Source organism: Otolemur garnettii, unplaced genomic scaffold (assembly GCF_000181295.1).
Source record: "Otolemur garnettii isolate 467f Iridium unplaced genomic scaffold, OtoGar3 scaffold00097, whole genome shotgun sequence".
NCBI lineage: Eukaryota > Metazoa > Chordata > Mammalia > Primates > Galagidae > Otolemur > Otolemur garnettii.
The window spans coordinates 3438339-3454804 of record NW_003852492.1 but is presented as its reverse complement, the minus strand read 5'-3'; the positions used below and the strand labels follow the sequence as shown (position 1 = coordinate 3454804).

Genomic DNA, 16466 nt, shown 5'->3' with positions numbered 1-16466 from the left:
GGCGCCTTAGCCGGTTGAGCTATAGGCGCCGAGCCGGTGAAGTTTTTTTAATCTGACTTTAGTTCTAAAATCTGTAGAACGGATGTAATAACCTTGCCTTGCACAGTTGCAGGAATTAAATGAGATTTGATAGGCCCTCATGCATAACTGTTACTATTAGTGTCTGAAATTTAGTGTGTGTCTTTTCAGTGAACTTTTTCTTTTTGTGAAAGGACAAGAAAGAACTAATTGCTAAAAACTAACAGTTGTTAAAGAGGTTATGTTGTAGTAGAGAGATTATTGGTCTGCGGAGTCTGAATTATGGGCTGTGATCTGTTTATCATTTATTGTCTGAGGGTCATTTTCTCATCTATAGAGTGAAAGTAGAAGAGATTTATGAATTTAAGATTTACTGTAGAAGCATTCTTAGAAAAGAGCCCTATTAGATAAGACTTGAAAATTCCAGTGGGAACGAAATGCTAGGAGGAGGGAGAAGAGCTGCTGTAGTTATTTTCAGTAGACGGGGCCTGATGTTGTTAGGGTTAGCATCAGGGAGGTCCCTGAGATTTCTGCCTTTATTCTCCAGATGGATGTACTTGTCTAGAGGAACTGTGGAATAAACGATGGATTCCTTAGACCACATGCTGACAGATCCCCTGGAACTTGGTCCCTGTGGAGATGGCCACGGCTCGAGGATCATGGAGGACTGCCTCCTGGGGGGCACCAGGGTTAGTCTGCCTGAGGACCTTCTGGAGGACGTAAGTGGTCACACCAGGCAATCTTTTCCTCTCTCAGCTTCTCTCTAACAGATACTCTAAAGCAGTGGTTTTCAATCTTCCTAATGCTGCAACCCTAGCAACAAAAATAAGTTTATGGTTGGGGGTCACCACAACATGAGGAACTGTATTAAAGGGTAGCGGCATTAGGAAGCTTGAGAACTACTGTTCTAAAGCCTCAAGGCTACACGTGGGCTTTCGGATCCCCAAGTGTAGCACCTCAACCGAAACCAAACTTCCCAGAGCAGATCTCTTTTATTAAAAGGGACTGGGTGTAGTGGCTCAGACACCTCTAATCCTGGTAACTCCTGAAGGCTGAGGCTGGAGGATCCCTGGAGCTCAGGAATTCAAGATCAACTTGAGCAAAAGCAAGACCCCATCTCTACTAAAGTTAGAAAAACTACCTAGGTATTGCGGGCACCTGTAGTCCCAGGTACTCAGGAGGCTGAGGCAGGATTACTTGAACTCAGGAGTTTGAGGTTGCTGTGAGCGAGTCATGGCACTCTATCCTGGCATTGAAAAATAAAACGAGTTTGTTCTGTTAAATTTGGATGTGGTCAAAGGGCCATGTACAAGGATCCAGAAAGCCACTTGTGGCCCCAAGACCACAGACTCTCCACCCCTGTACCTTTTCTTTAAGCTTTATTTTGAACTCATGATTTTTATCAATTAAAAAAAGCTGCATATTTTAAAGCGAGATTACATTTGTGTTACATGAAAATGGATGCTGTGTTGTGAATCATTAAACAGAATCTAAACATAATTCCTCTGTCCATAGGTAAATATAGTTAATAGTAGTACTGGTTAGATAGTAGTACAGCCCCGGATAGGTTGTCAGCATAAATAGCAGTTAATACTAGTACTGGTTAGATAGTAGTACAGCCCCGGATGGGTTGTCAGCATGCTCTTGGCCACTTTCCTAGGCAGGATGTGAAGTCATCCTCTTTATTAAGATGATTGCCATTTATTAAGTGTTCATTATGTGCAAACCACTATGCATGGGAAACATTTAATTATGTATTTTGTTTTGCCATGTTTTGAACATAGAGATGCGTATCGTGTATAATATAGCAAACATTCATTGCTGCACCCAGTTTGAGATTAACTTTGTTTAGTCATAGTTGTTTCACATTCTTCTTTCATCGTATGTCAGACATTGTAGATAACATGAAAGCCACCAGTGTGCCTGTCTTTTTATGTTGTTAGTCCACAGATGCTGGCTTTATTAAATACCTACTCTATGCCAGACGCCGAGTTAGATGCTTAGAATGAAATGATGTGCAAAGGTAGGTGTGCAGGGGAAGGTCTTGGACGTTGTGTCTGAGGTGCTTCTGGTACGTTCGTGCGAAGGCACCTGGTGTAGATGGTCTGATCTCTGGGTCGTCTCCTGCTCGAACCCTTCAGTGGCTCTACCTAACACATCTACACGTCTTTCCTCTCTCCACTGTCTGCTACCTTCCTCCCTCCCTGTCCTTGGACTAGCCAAATGTTGCTAAACTCTTCTTTAAAGAAAACCAAAGTGAAATGTACCACATATAATATGAAATGCAAACCATTTGTGCCCCCTGCCTATCCCTTCCCATCTCTTCCCTCTGGCTCACTACAGTGTCAGACTCCTAGGCACAAGCGATCCTCCCACCTCAGCATCCGGAGCACCTGGGACTGCAGCCACCTGCCCCTATGCCTGGCTATTTTTTTTTTTTTTTTTTTTTTAGAGAAATGAAGTCTTGTTATGTTTCCTAGGCTGGTTTCGAACTCTTGGCTGGGGTTGTAACACTTTGTGGTTGCACGCATCAGCCCCTGTGCCCAGCTTCCTCTTCTGTGTTCCATGTCACTTTGTCTAGTGGGTGTTGTCTGACATCCCAAGTGTGGGATGTGATGTGCCTTTATACACATGGCACTTCTTATGCCACTTTGCGTGTTTAATTGTTCCCCACTTGGACAGCGTACATGCCAGTCTAGCTTGGTACTTGGAACATGGAAGCTGCCCAGGTTATTAACCAGTGAGTTGGAAATGGAACTCCATCCTCCTCCACTCTTAGCAGGCAACCTCGAATTGAGGTGGAAAGAATTTCTTTCTTCCTGTGTTAACCTTTCCCTGCCACTCAGTTTAAGCTGAATTCAGACGTCCACCTTGTTGGCAGAGAAGGTTTCCAAATGGGATTCTCTCCGCTGTGATCATTTTCCTCTGGATTGTTATTTACTGTTGGGTACAAGACTGTGCTCTATATTAGTCTTTAGTAACCAGTAAGTTTGGAGAATTGAGTATCTTTGGAAATTTAGTGAAAATTTAGTTTGTTTAAAAAACTTAAAAACTTGGAAGATAGTGGTAGTTGCCCAGCGAATGTGAATGGACTTAAAGATGCTGAGCCTTAAAAACGCGTTTTTCTCTTACTCATTTTTCCTTTTCTCCTAGCCTGAGATATTCTTTGATGTCGTCAGTCTCTCCACCTGGCAGGAAGTGCTAAGTGACTCTCAGCGTCAACACCTCCAGCAGTTCCTGCCTCACTTTCCTGAAGACGGCCTGGAGCAGCAGAATGAGCTCATCCTGGCCCTGTTCAGTGGAGAGAACTTCCGCTTCGGAAACCCTCTGCACATCGCCCAGAAGCTTTTTCGAGGTCTGTGGCTCAGCGTTCTTATTTGAGAGGGGGAGGAGGGCATTCACTTACATGATATTTCTTTCATCATTTTATTCTATTTCCATGTATACATACTGAGCCAACAGAGAGCAGTTTTGAGTAACACTTTGCTGCCTAGGCCATTTAAAAAAAAGTAGTAATGTATTGACTTATATAGAAAATACTTAATAAGAACTGTGTAACCTGTTCAGCTGTGTAACTACCACCCAGTTCAAGAAACAAAATATTTCCAGCATCCCAGAGGTAACCATTATAACTAATGTATAAAATTTTTTTTTTAAAGAGGTAGTCTCATTTTGTCACCCTCAGTAGAGTGCCATGGTGTCACAGCTCACAGCAACCTCCAGCTCTTGGGCTTAGGTGATTCTCTTGCCTCAGCCTCCTGAGTAGCTGGGACTACAGGCACCCGCCATAATGCCCAGCTATTTTTTTGTTGTGGTTTGGTCAGGGCCAGGTTTGAACCTGCCACCCTCGGTATATGGGGCTGGTGTCCTACTCACTGAGCCTCAGGCACTGCCCGTAATCTGTAAAAATTTTTAAAAACAGCTTGCCATTTGCTTTATTACATATATATGTGTGCGTATATATATATATATACATATACACACATGCACTTTTTTTTTGGCTGCAGAAATCATGATACTTCACCACCAAGCACTTAAGCATGCACATGTATTTTAAGGACTTTCTCCCACATAATTGACTCTGTTAATCTCATCTAAGAAATTTTCATTGAGGAAATGATGTAGACTATTCCATGTCCAGATTTCCTCCCTTGTTCCTGAGGTGTCCTTTCTTGTTGTTTAAACAAGATCTCTCAGGGATCACACATGGCCTTGGGCTTCTGTCTCTTTAGCTTTTTGAATCTGGGGCCCTCTGACCTTTTGTTGTTATCTTTCATACGCAGATATTTTTGATGAGCCCAGGACACTTGAATTGTTAAACATTCTTTCTGAGAATTTGTTTTCATGTTTCCTCAAGGTTAGATTTGGGCTAAACACTTTTGGCAAGAATATGGGGAATGCACCCATCACCTGCTGTGTTTGGTCTCTGGGTCAGTGGTGTCTGCCAGACCTCTTAAGCCTTTTTTCCTTTATAATTAAGAAACAATTTTAATGATTCTTAAGCAGTCTCTCGTAGAGTGATACTTCGGGATGATGTGATAAACTCATTTCCCAAAAAGTTTGTTTTACTCACTGGATTTTGCTTCTGGTGATTCTGTCCTGAATTAGGTATTATATTAGGGGTTACAAAGAGTTTGGGACCACTCTTTCGTCACAGTTTGCTCTCAGTCCAGTGGATACAAGCAAAGAAAGCCTTTTTCTGTCCTTGCTGGGGTGACTTTGCTTTGGCAGCAAGTCCCAAAAGGGCAGCACGTCTCCCTGAGTTCTGTTACACTGGACACTCGGCAGCTGCTGAGGGCAAATTTCAGATCTGTTCCTGTCCTGCGGGGTGGAAGTGGGCATTTCTTCCTGTGATGGGTTATTAATGCAGAGGGATTCCCTTCCATGATTGGCAGAGATCCATTTCCCTATCTCTTCTGGTAGAGCAGAAGTGAGGAAGCTGGCTGGTCTGTAGAGGGTTCTGTAAGGGCCTCAGCACTGTCTCCCGCTGGCACCTGTCTATGGAAAGGATGTGGTAGCCGATATGGTAGCCGTCAGGTAAGGATACAAACAAGGAATGTCAGGGTGGGAATTTCTGCATATTTCACTGGGACCGGTACTGTGTTTCAGTTCTGGTGTTGATAAGACAGTTGCAGTACTGTGGTTCCTATGTTACTGGCCTTGAGCAGTGAGCTGTCACTGCTTTTCAGCATTCTTTTACTTTTGGTTTTCTTTCCTGAGTTCTCTCTTAAGTTCTGTGGTGCAGACTTTGCCACATTTCAAATACTCATGTAACGTTTGTTGACTGATGTATGTGAAGTTGTACCTTTGTTTTTTTCAGATGGACACTTTAACCCTGAGGTGGTCAAGTATCGGCAGCTCTGCTTCAAGTCACAGTACAAGCGCTACCTCAGCTCCCAGCAGCAGTATTTCCATCGGCTGCTGAAGCAGATTCTTGCTTCCCGGAGTGTAAGTGCTGCTGGAAACTTGGTAACCCTGGGCAGTGAACTAAGCTGTCGTGAGTTGGAGAAGAGGCAGAAATGCAAAATATAAGAGATGCCACCAAAAAAAAAGTGCAGTTAATGTGCACACGATTAGCCTGTCATCCTGTCTCAGGATCATTTTTAAGATGTATCCTGATTTCACAGGTGTTAAAATATGACAAAGAAGTGCTTCTTGAAATTGATGAAATAAAGTAGCTTTAATATTTACCAAAAAAAAAAAAAAGCGAGTGGATTTCAGATTCATCGTGGTTGTGAAGGAAAGCCGTGATGCTCTGGAGTTGGCATGCGAGCGCACAGGCCAAGTGACTTCAGATCCATCGTGGTTATTTTTATTTATTTATTTATTTTGAGACAGAGTCTCACTATGTCACCCTCTGTAGAGTGCTGTGGCATCACAGCTCACAACAACCTCAAACTCTTGGGCATAAGCAATTCTTTTGCCTCAGCCTTCCAAGTAGCTGGGACTACAGGTGCCCACCACAATATCCGGCTATTTTTTGGTTGTAATTGTCATTGTTGTTTGGCAGGCCCTGGCTGGGCTCGAACCCACCAGCTCTGGTGTATGTGGCTGGCACCCAAGCTGCTTGAACTATAGGTGCTGAGCCCCATCATGGTTAGTAAGGGAAGCCCTGATGCTTTAAGTTGGCACGGGAGCATTCAGGCCCCTGAGCGTGGTGCTGGGCGTGTGGCCCGCTGGCCCGTTGGTCTGGACCAGCTGAATAATTCTTAGAGGCACAATGTTTTGACCTGAAGTAGTTCAGTAGTTCTTTAAGCTTTGGTATAGAAATACGTGGGTATCTTGTATTAGTGTTCATTCTTGGTAAAGCAATTCAACACTCAGATTTGGGAGTTTTTGCCATGTGATAATCAATATATGTTCTTTTTATTTGGACATAATCATATGTGCATCTTTCATTGTGATCTGGAGGAAAGGAATTGAAAAGAATACAGACTGCCCATTGTTTCCTTAAGAAGGTCTACATTATGACGTACTCTGCCTGATGTCTGTGTAGGATCTCTTGGAGATGGCCCGGCAGAGTGGCCCGGCCCTTTCCTTCCGGCAGAAGCGCCCTTCACCGTCTCGTACCCCTGAGGAGCGGGAGTGGCGGACCCAGCAGCGTTACTTGAAGGTCTTGAGGGAAGTGAAGGAGGAGTGTGGTGACACCGCGCTGTCATCTGATGAAGAGGGTGAGTGTCCTCGGGTCCTTGGGATAGCTGGGTCCTAGATTTACACCAGCTACTTGTCTGTCCGGCTGGAGCCAGTGGTAGCCATTATCTCCTCAGCAAAGAAGCCCTCTAAGTTTTCTTGTTGGGGGGTGGGCAGTGGGACTCAGAAGCCCTTGGTCTTTGGGTCGCTGAGACATTGCTGTTAGGTGGGAGTGACTAGGTGCCCTTTTACCCTTTTGGTCGCATGGCATTTGAGTTTAGGTAAGAACTTATGGACAAATCCCTGCATGACAGGGCTGTCCCCACAGTAGGCCTGACCGGTCCCACTGTGCCACTTGAGAGAACTGCTTTTCCCCTTACAGGAGAGTAGTAGTGACTGTTGGCCTGCTGCAATGCGACCCCATCACTCTGTTGACGTCTCTCTTCCTGGAAGAGCCATTTATATGACCTAAGTCTCCTCCAGCACGTCTGGGGAAGGGTCAGAAAGGAATGTGGAACCCTGACCTCCACGTTGTTGGCTTAGCCTTTTGAATCCAAATGGCCACTTACCCAATCTCCCCTATTGGAGTCCACAGCCACGTTGGATTTACAAGAAAAATTTTCTTTTGAAGATCTCAGCTCATGGCTTCCAAGCTCTCCAGCGCGTTCTCCTAGTCCTGCGGTGCCCCTGAGGGTGGTGCCCACGCTTTCAACTACGGATATGAAAACTGCAGGTGAGAACTGAGCTTATCTCCCGCCATCCTGGGAAGTAACAACATAGATCTGAGAGCTCCTTTAGAGGGAGGTGGGACTAGATCTCCCTGCCGGGAAAACAAGGCAGAGCTCCTTAGAACTACGCAGTTTGGAGAAGTTTTTGTACTATTCCACTTTTTTACATCTGGGGGTAGGCCTGCCTTCTTTTCTTTGTTTTGAAAATTTTCCTCAGCAGATCAGGCAGTATTTTTTACTGAAGAAACCAGAATATTAAAATAGCATGCTAGGGGACAGTTCAGTAATGGAACAAGAAGGCTAACCTTAGCTGTAGTAATGCTTCAGAACGTCTGTGAAATTGGAAAAAAATTTTTGTTTGGAATGGGAATCCAAGAATGTTAAGAAGTGTCAGTGTGTTTTAGGACCAGCTGAGGAACTGAAGCCATTTGCTAAGGTCCCAGAAAGCGAAAGTGTGGATCCTGTGTCCCTTTCAAGATTTTTGGCCCTTATAGTTCACAGGAGTCAGTAGGGAAACTTTTATTTTATTTCATAAAACTTTTATTTTACTTTTGAATGTCACAAGTGACCAAAAAGATGCACATTGGAGCATTGTGGTAGTGAGTGACCTGGTGCGTGTGGTTTGGTTCATTTCTCTCAGATAAAATAGAACTGGGCGACAGTGACCTGAAGATAATGCTAAAGAAGCACCATGAGAAGCGGAAACACCAACCAGTAAGACTGGGAGGGGGTGTGGCGTCTGCGGTTTCTGTCCCTGTCCCTGGCTGGCTGTCCTGAGGAAGGGCTGTCGTCACTCCCTCTGCGTGCTTGCTTCCGCCTGGCCGTGGCTGGGACAGGAGCAGCCAGCGAGCGGGCGTCAGCTCACAGCGAGAGAAGCTTGTGCTTTGACGTCGTGAGGCGCTCAGCCTCTCGGCAGCTTCAGTCTTCATGGCACCATCCAGCGCGGGGCGTGTTGTCTCCACCTTACTAGCTCAGGGAGGTTTGGGAGCTTATCCTCAGCCCCGCAGTCAGCACGTGGTCAGACCCGGTGCTCTTCCCACTTTACCAAGTCAAGGAAGCTGAGAGTTTAGTGGAGAAAAAATGATATCTTTTTCCAACAAAAGAGTCCTAAGGCAGAGCGATGACCTGGGACGAGTCCCACATTGGTAGTCGGTGCCAAGTTCTGTCTTTTCCGGGTCCTGTGGTACTTGGCAGGTCCCTTAGCTGCTCTGAACCTCATGTTCAGAGTTTGTAAAATATACCACTTTGAGCTGTGGAGCACATGAGAGAAGGGCCCCGGAAGAGCTTTGTAACTGTACGTGCTGTGCAGTGGAGAGGTTGAAACGGGCTTCTGTGTACCATATGGAGAAGAGTAGTTTTCATCTCTGTATGTTTTTAATTCAACATGATTTCCTCAAGTGTATTTAACACCTAATTATAGCTGTTAGGTAAATTGGCAAAGTTGCCATCAGTTTCTGCTTCTTTGGGGAGCCTCCACAACCAGGTCTCTGAATATCATGTCTAGGATCACCCCGACCTTTTGACAGAGGACCTGACCCTCAGTGACATCATGACTCGCGTGAACGCTGGCAGGAAGGGATCTCTAGCAGGTAAGCGACGTGGGTGTTGCTAGGTAGGCTTCACCTGACGGATGTTAAGTTGCACGGGCCGTGCCTGTGGCAGAAGCAGATGAAGTCATAGCTCCTTCCTGCAGATAACCTCTGTTTTGTTATTGCTGCTTGTGGAATTAGAGGTGGGATATACATTTAAAATCAGTATGATAGATCATTGGCTCTTTGTAGATATTAAAATTAAGCTGCAAATCACTGAGTTTGAATTTTAAAATCTAAATGTCATATTCCCGAGACTTTCCTGTCTTTGACTAGGGCCTTGGGAAAAGAACATGCAGATAAGACCCTCTTAACTTCAACATGCAGGGAGTACAATTCTGTTATGTGTGTTACTTTTGTTCCCAGCCCTATATGACTTGGCTGTCCTTAAAAAAAAGGTTAAGGAAAAAGAGGAAAAGAAGAAGAAGAAAATAAAAATGATCAAATCAGAGGCAGAGGACCTGAGTGAGCCCCTGAGCAGCACTGAAGGGGCCGCCTCCCTGTCCCAGGCCCCGTCTCCACTGGCTGCTTCTGCTGTCAAGGAGGAGTAAGTGAGCCGCGGGGATGAGCGCCTGTCACCCTGCGGATGCTCAGGGTTACACCCGCCCCCTGGGCTTGTTGTGAATGTGTCGATCTGTAAGCTCCGAGTCCAGGGATCCCGTGGGAAAGTGTGTGGGATGCTGCTTTCTTGAGCTCTTTTAGGACTGCTAAGAGGCTTGAGGGCCTGAACCAATAGGGATGTGTTTCTTGGCCTTTTGGATCTTATATTTTTCTTCCCTCATTAGGCCCCTTGAAGACCTCAAGCCTTGCCTTGGAATCAATGAAATATCTTCCAGCTTCTTCTCCCTTCTGTTAGAGATCTTGCTGCTAGAGAGTCAGGCTAGCCTTCCTCTGGTAAGTTTATACACTGTCAAAAATCTTTACTCATCTATAGCTTAAGGAGCAGAACTCTGGGTTTCTCCTGACACTGTGTAGTTTTGTAACTTGGGCAAACACTAGACAAATATGCTTATTCCAGCTTGCCCTGGCATGTTTGTGGAATTGCTGGTGCAGAAGAAAAAGCTAACGGGGCCCTGCCTTTCCTTCCCCTCAGCTGGAGGAGCGCGTTCTGGACTGGCAGTCGTCTCCAGCCAGCTCCCTCAATAGCTGGTTCTCTGCGGCCCCGAGCTGGGCCGAGCTGGTGTCCCCAGCCCTGCAGTATCTTGCCGGAGAGAGCCGAGGTGAGGTGCTCTTTTTTGTGGGGTTAGTGTTTTCTCTCCTCCTTGTCTAATTAATTCTAATAGTAAACTGTAGCTTTGCTCGTCTGATCCTTGATGCCTTTCTGCCTCGGAGGTCCCAGCTTCCTGACACACCATGGAACGCTTGGAGGCTGTCTCCGAGCTCAGGGATGCCGGGTATTTGTTCCGAGTTCAGCACCCTTCTGACTTGTGTGGTTTGTTTTGTGCTCCATTTCTTGCAGCTGTTCCTTCCAGTTTCTCTCCATTTGTTGAATTCAAAGAGAAGACCCAGCAGTGGAAATTGCTTGGTGAGTAATCCATATCACCCGCCCCTAATAGTAGGTTTTCTGTTCCTTCATTTTCTTCTCTTAGCTGCTTCTGCCTTCCAGTCAGTGCAGCCCAGCATATTGGCAAAAAGAAGCCAGGAATTAGCCTTGGAGGAATCCTTAAAGACCTCTTCTGTACTCTTTTTTGTTTTTGTTGTTGTGGTGGTGGTTTTTGGCTGGGGCCGGGTTTGAACCCACCACCTCTGGCATATGGGGCCAGCGTGCTACTCCTTGAGCCACGGGCGCTGCCCCTCTTTTGTACTTTTAATAAAGGTGAGGGTTTCCCCCTTTCCCCAGTTGGACTGTTGTCAGGTAAAAGTTATGTTTCAGACTGCGGGGACATTTTGCAGTAGCATCAGCATTTATCTTAATCTTAATCCCAATGATTTTGGATTAATTTGTGATATAGTTGTTTTCATTTCCTAAAGATAGGCTTTGCTGTTGAGGATGACGTGCAACAAGATCTTGGGCAGCTCCAAATAAGCCCTTTCTAAAGAACAGACAGCTTATTTGTGTTTTAAATTTACAAAGCCCCACTGAATGTAGTGTCATAACGTGACTGAAATAACCTGGTGTCAGTCACCTGGACACTGTCACAGGAGGGACATTTAGAATTGGTCTCCCACTGGGACTCTGACGTGGTCTGTAAGGATTCACTCTGGCGAGCGGGCCGTGAAAGCAGTGTCACCCTCCCTCCTTCACCCTGTGTATTTGCTTCCACGCGTCAGGGACCCTGTTAGGTGCAGGGGAATCAAGGGATTCCCAAATCAGCGTGCTTCCCTCCTCTGGCTAAAGATTTGTTTGGGGAACCAAAACTCAGTCGGATTAAGTAACAAACTGATCCTTTCTTGAAGTGCCAGAAATGTGGAGTTCATTAGGAATAGTCTGGAGAGTTGGGCAGGGCCTCCCAAGGAAGTGGTGTTTGAGCAGAGGTCAATGACCCTAGCACCAGGTTGGGGGGGAGTACTCCAGGTGGAGAAAGCAGCACCTGTCAGGTGCTGGGGAGGGTTCTCACCCGCCTGTGTGTGGGGGAATCGGACCTGGCGGAGAGAATGGACAGATTTGAGAGTTGCAGTGGCTGTAAATTGGCTATGGGGAGTGCAGGGCGAGCAGCGCCCGGCATCTTCTGGATCAGTAGCTGCTGGAGGGAGGTGGATTTGCTGAGTAGGCAGCTGTGGAAGACTGGACTCAGGGAGGGTGCAGGTTGGTGTTGGACGTGCTGGATTGGAGCTGCCTTGGAGGTACTGAAGTGAAGTTGTTGAATAGACAGTAGGAAGTGTGGGTTTAGAATTCAGACCAGAGACGGGGTGGAGAGCTGTTGGCCAGTGCATAGTAAAGGATGTGTGTAGGGGGAGTGTAAAGGGAGGAGGGCCAAGAAGTGAGCCTTGGGCAACTCTGTGGCAGAGGAGCTCAGTGGAGAGTGTGTGGACGGGAGGTGCCTGTGGACGGGAGGAAAGCCCTGGAACGTTGAGTCTTGGAAGCCATGGGACCAGGGCTTAAGAAGTGGGGAGCAGTTGTTCCCCTGTCATTCATAAAAGGTTAAGTAAGATAAAGACCTAAAGATTGCTGAATGGGGAAGAGATTGTGAGTTTTTAAGTGAGAGATTCCTTAGAGAAGTAATGAGGGTTAAATGTGAGCTGAGGTGCCTGGTGACGGCTGACTGCACACTGCTTCCTGGCTTTGATGGGCTAGCGGCTGGAGTAGCCATGGTGGGGATAAACTTTCTCTCTAGGGCCAGAAAGTGTTTTAAGCTTGTGGGTTGGATGTTTCCTGTTGGAACTGCTCAGCTCTGCTGCTGCTCAGAGCTCTCTGTGGCTGGTGGTATTGGTGGTTTTGTACATTAGTGAAAATAAAGGGCTCGGCGCCTATAGCTCAACCGGCTAAGGCGCCAGCCACGTACACCTAAGGTGGCGGGTTCGAATCCCCAGCCCGGACCCGCCAAACAACAATGATGGCTGCAACCAAAAAATAGCCGGGCGTTGTGGCGGGCGCCTGTGGTCCCAGCTACTTGGGAGGCGGAGGCAGGAGACTCGCTTGAGCCCAGGAGTTGGAGGTTGCTGTGAGCTGTAATGCCATGGCACTCTACCCAGGGGGACAGCTTGAGGCTCTGTTTCAAAAAAAAAAAAAAAAAAGAAAATAAAGATGAGTATCCTTGTGAACATTGTCTGAAGAGATGGACACACCTTCTGTACACCAGCAGACCTGGCTGGTGCTGGTCTGGTGGCCGCCAGCCTGCTCAGGAGACGAGTGCTGCAGTCGGAGTCTAAGCAGTGATGTGAGAGTGGCGGGGACAGGCTGGGGACTGTGTCTGTCTCTTTCTGGGCAGGCCAGGGGAAGGAGAGCTTTTTCCTGCCTCAAGGAAAAGCAAACTGCTCTGTCAGTTCTTTAATGCCTTTGTGCCCTCCCTGGCCAGAAGCCTTGTCTCCCCTGCAGGAACGGGATCCTGGTGTATGCTATCGTAATACCCTTTGTGATGCCTTTTTTTTTTTTGAGACAGAGTCTCACTCTGTCACCCTGAGTAGAGTGGCATGGCATGGCATAGCTCACAGCAACCTCAAGCTCTTAACGCTCAAGTAACCCTCTTGTCTCAGTTTTTCTGTTTTTAATAGAGATGGAGTCTCCCTATTGCTCAGGCTGGTCTTGAACTCCTGAGCTCAAACAGTTCAGTAGCCTCAGCCTCCTAGAGTGCTGGGAGTACAGATCTGAGCCACTATGCCTGGCCACCTGCTACCATTTGAATTTGATTTAATTCAGTATCTGTTCTCTCGCCACTTGGTTATAAACCCCATGGGGGCAGAGACTGAGTTCACTGAAAACCCCCAGCTTTACAGGCAGTGCCTACCACGCGGTGGCTACTCAGCAAGCGCCTACTGAAAATGATTTAATTAGGTGGCCCCGGGAGCGGTGGCCTGGGCAGACTTGTACTGTGAAGGGGAGGGTAGCAGAGGGGGGAGGGATCACTCCCACAGCTCCTGGTGGGGTCTCTCCTGATAGACATGTCAAGTGTGGAGAAAGTGGGATTCTTGGCAATACCTTAGATCATTTGTTTTTTGTTGTTTTGTTCCTCTGATAGGGCAATCCCAAGATAATGAAAAGGAATTAGCTGCCCTCTTCCAGCTGTGGCTAGAGACCAAAGACCAGGCCTTCTGTAAGGTATGCTTTTTTAAGAGTATTGGCTCTTTCTCATTCAGTTTCCAGGACCTTTAAGTTTGCCAGAATCCTTTAGTCCATTTACCTGTTAATATTTTCCTTTTCTGCAGCCAGAAAACGAAGACAGCTCAGATGCCACAACACCTGTCCCTCGGGTGTGAGTATGACACTCTCATGGTGGGTGGTGTGCCCTGACATCCCAGTGTAAGGCACTGCCATGGTTTTGCTGATGGCTCTGTGTGTGTGAGAGCTGTAGATCCCAGGAGTCAGCTGATTCCTGCCTGCTCCATTCAGCACACCGAGGAGGGCTGCACACTCCTTTTGTAAGAGGGGCTCGCTGTGGAAGGGCTTCCTGACAGCGGCCAGGACTGTGCAGCAGAGCCTCCAAGGGGCATACGGTCTGCCTTGTAGGGGGACACCCTTCCCTGGTTCCTGTTAGTTCACCTTTCTCGTGTTACCAGTGAAGAAACTGAGGCATGAGTTTAAGTGACTTGCTGAAGATTAGTGGCAGTGCACTGGCCAGAGTTCAGATCCCTTCTCTCCTGTTCCCAAGCTCTTCATATCAGCTGCTTTCCTGTTACTGTTTCTAGCCTGGCGTGGCTCTGAGATCAGATGTCCAAATACCCACACAGAGGCCCACCTTCCGTGTGGCAGAACTGTTGTTTCATGTCACAGGGGTATAGAATCAACTTCTGGGTGCTTTTCCTGTTCCTTGAGGCTGAATTTTTTTATTGTGCTTAGAGTACACTTACTTAGCAGCAGTGCTGAAAATGGTAGGTAAAAATGTCAGCCTCTTTCCCACCTACCCAATTCTTTCTGTTTTCCTTTTGAGATGAGATCTTGCTCTATTGCCCAGACTACGGTGCAGTGGTGTCATAGTTCACTGCAATCTCAAACTCCTGGGCTCCAGTGATGTTCCTATCTCAGCCTCCTGAGTAGCTGGGACTACAGGTGCACATCACCACACCTTGGCTAAGTTTTAAAAGTTTTTGTGGAGATGGAAGTATTGCTGTGTTGGTCCAGGCTAGCCTTGAACTCCTGGCCTCAGGCAGTCCTCCTACCTTGCTCTCCTTAATGCTAGGATTATAGGCATGAGCCACTATGCCCACTACCTTTCTGGATTTTTAAGAACCAAGTAACTTTGGGAATACCAACAGGAGTCACTCGGTAGGAGCTACCAAGACTTTTCTCCTTTGTAAGAACTTGATACTTAGTAGGTGTACATTTTTCACTGTTGCAGAGGGAATGGTTCTGGAAAAGGAGTGATAGAGTCTGTGACCCACATTAGCCCCTAGAGTTACCATAAAATTCTTTATGTTCCAGAAGAACTGACTATGTGGTACGGCCCAGCACAGGGGAGGAGAAACGGGTTTTCCAGGAGCAGGTAAGAAATAGCTGGAAGTCATTGTAATCTCTGCCTCTGTGGCAGCCCGTAGCTCCATGGGTAGGGCTCTGGCCGCATCCAGGCTGGCGGGTTCAAACCCAGTGTGGGCCATGTGAACAACAATGACAACTGCAAAAAATAGCCGGGTGTTGTGGCGGGCACCTATATTCCCAGCTGCTTGGGAGGCTGAGGCAGGAGAATCACTTAAGCCCAAGAGTTTGAGGTTGCTGTGAGCTGTGGCACCACAGCACTCTACCAAGGGCAACATAGTGAGGCTCTATCTCAAAATAAATAAATAAATAAATAAATAAAACTGCCTCTGAACTGTACAGAGAGAAGCTGTGAGCCTCACTCTCCTTGAGACCACATTTTTAGAGGAAATTCATATCCTTCACCTTCGATGCTTTGTTGGTTGGGATTGCTTGTTGAGGTTGAAAACAGGGTAAGGAAAGGGAATGAGAAGCACTCTGCTTTTTCTTTCCAGGTGGCACAATGCATTTGTATTTGTATCTTTGTTCCATTGCTCAGTGACTGACTCTGAGGACCATCCATTCCCTACGGTGGTTGGCTCAATATTTCCAGTGGGATCACGTGTTTCCTTTCCGTTTCAGTCTCTGCACATGGATCCCCTTATCATAACAGAGCCCTAGAGACAACCGCGTTAATTCTGTCTTAGGAGCCGCTCCTCTGTTTTCTCTTGGTAGGAACGGTACAGGTACAGCCAGCCCCATAAGGCGTTCACTTTCCGCATGCACGGCTTTGAGTCTGTGGTGGGGCCCGTGAAGGGCGTGTTTGACAAGGAGACGTCCCTCAACAAGGCCCGGGAACACTCCCTGCTGCGCTCCGACCGCCCTGCCTACGTCACCATTCTGTCTCTGGGTATGTGGCCTGTGTTTATTATCAGGGGATCCCTTTCTTCACCCCAAAGCTTTTCTCTAGTCAACTCTGAACTCTGTCTCCCCTCTGCCCCAGGAAGGCTTTGGTGTTTGGGAGATAAAAGGGAATCTAACCTCAGACTGGTGCCAGAAATCAGTGTTTCTTCCTGAAGTGGAGGTTCACATTTATGATCATTTAGGACTTGCTCACAGGCCAGCTTAAATAGTTAAGTGTAGGAATTTGCTTCCTCCAGGCTATGATTCCTTTAAAACTATTTCCTCGGCAAGGCACAGGTGGCTCAGGGCTGTAATCCCAGTACTTAGAGAGGCTAAGGCACTTGAGACCAGGAGTTTGTGACTAGTCTGGCCAATATAGTGAGGCCCCTTCTCTACACAAATTTAAAAACTTAGCCACGTGTGGTGGCCAATAGTTAGTCCTAGGTATTTGAGAGGCTGAGGTGGGAGGATTGCTCAAGTCCAGGAGTTCAAGGCTCCAGTGAACTGATTCTTCCACTGTACTCCAGCCTGGGTTACAGAGTGAGACCCTGT

The 16466-nt window shown here is 47.0% G+C and overlaps 1 protein-coding gene across 2 annotated transcripts in view; it reads left to right on the top strand.

Moving 5' to 3' along the window:
- The window catches only part of NFRKB (nuclear factor related to kappaB binding protein), a 33222-nt gene that overhangs the window by 2796 nt on the left and 13960 nt on the right, over nucleotides 1-16466 (top strand). The window contains exons 2-16 of one of the 2 annotated variants that reach the window (XM_023516777.1): nucleotides 566-737; nucleotides 3172-3373; nucleotides 5339-5466; nucleotides 6515-6689; nucleotides 7280-7381; nucleotides 8017-8090; nucleotides 8881-8965; nucleotides 9332-9512; nucleotides 9751-9859; nucleotides 10059-10185; nucleotides 10425-10490; nucleotides 13582-13661; nucleotides 13769-13815; nucleotides 14982-15042; nucleotides 15747-15921. In XM_023516777.1, coding sequence (XP_023372545.1) covers nucleotides 603-737; nucleotides 3172-3373; nucleotides 5339-5466; nucleotides 6515-6689; nucleotides 7280-7381; nucleotides 8017-8090; nucleotides 8881-8965; nucleotides 9332-9512; nucleotides 9751-9859; nucleotides 10059-10185; nucleotides 10425-10490; nucleotides 13582-13661; nucleotides 13769-13815; nucleotides 14982-15042; nucleotides 15747-15921 — 1747 coding nt within the window. In that variant the 5' untranslated portion in view covers nucleotides 566-602. Of the gene's footprint in view, nucleotides 1-526; nucleotides 738-3171; nucleotides 3374-5338; nucleotides 5467-6514; nucleotides 6690-7279; nucleotides 7382-8016; nucleotides 8091-8880; nucleotides 8966-9331; nucleotides 9513-9750; nucleotides 9860-10058; nucleotides 10186-10424; nucleotides 10491-13581; nucleotides 13662-13768; nucleotides 13816-14981; nucleotides 15043-15746; nucleotides 15922-16466 lie in introns of those variants that run through there. The other variant, XM_003795901.2, reaches the window with a different exon arrangement.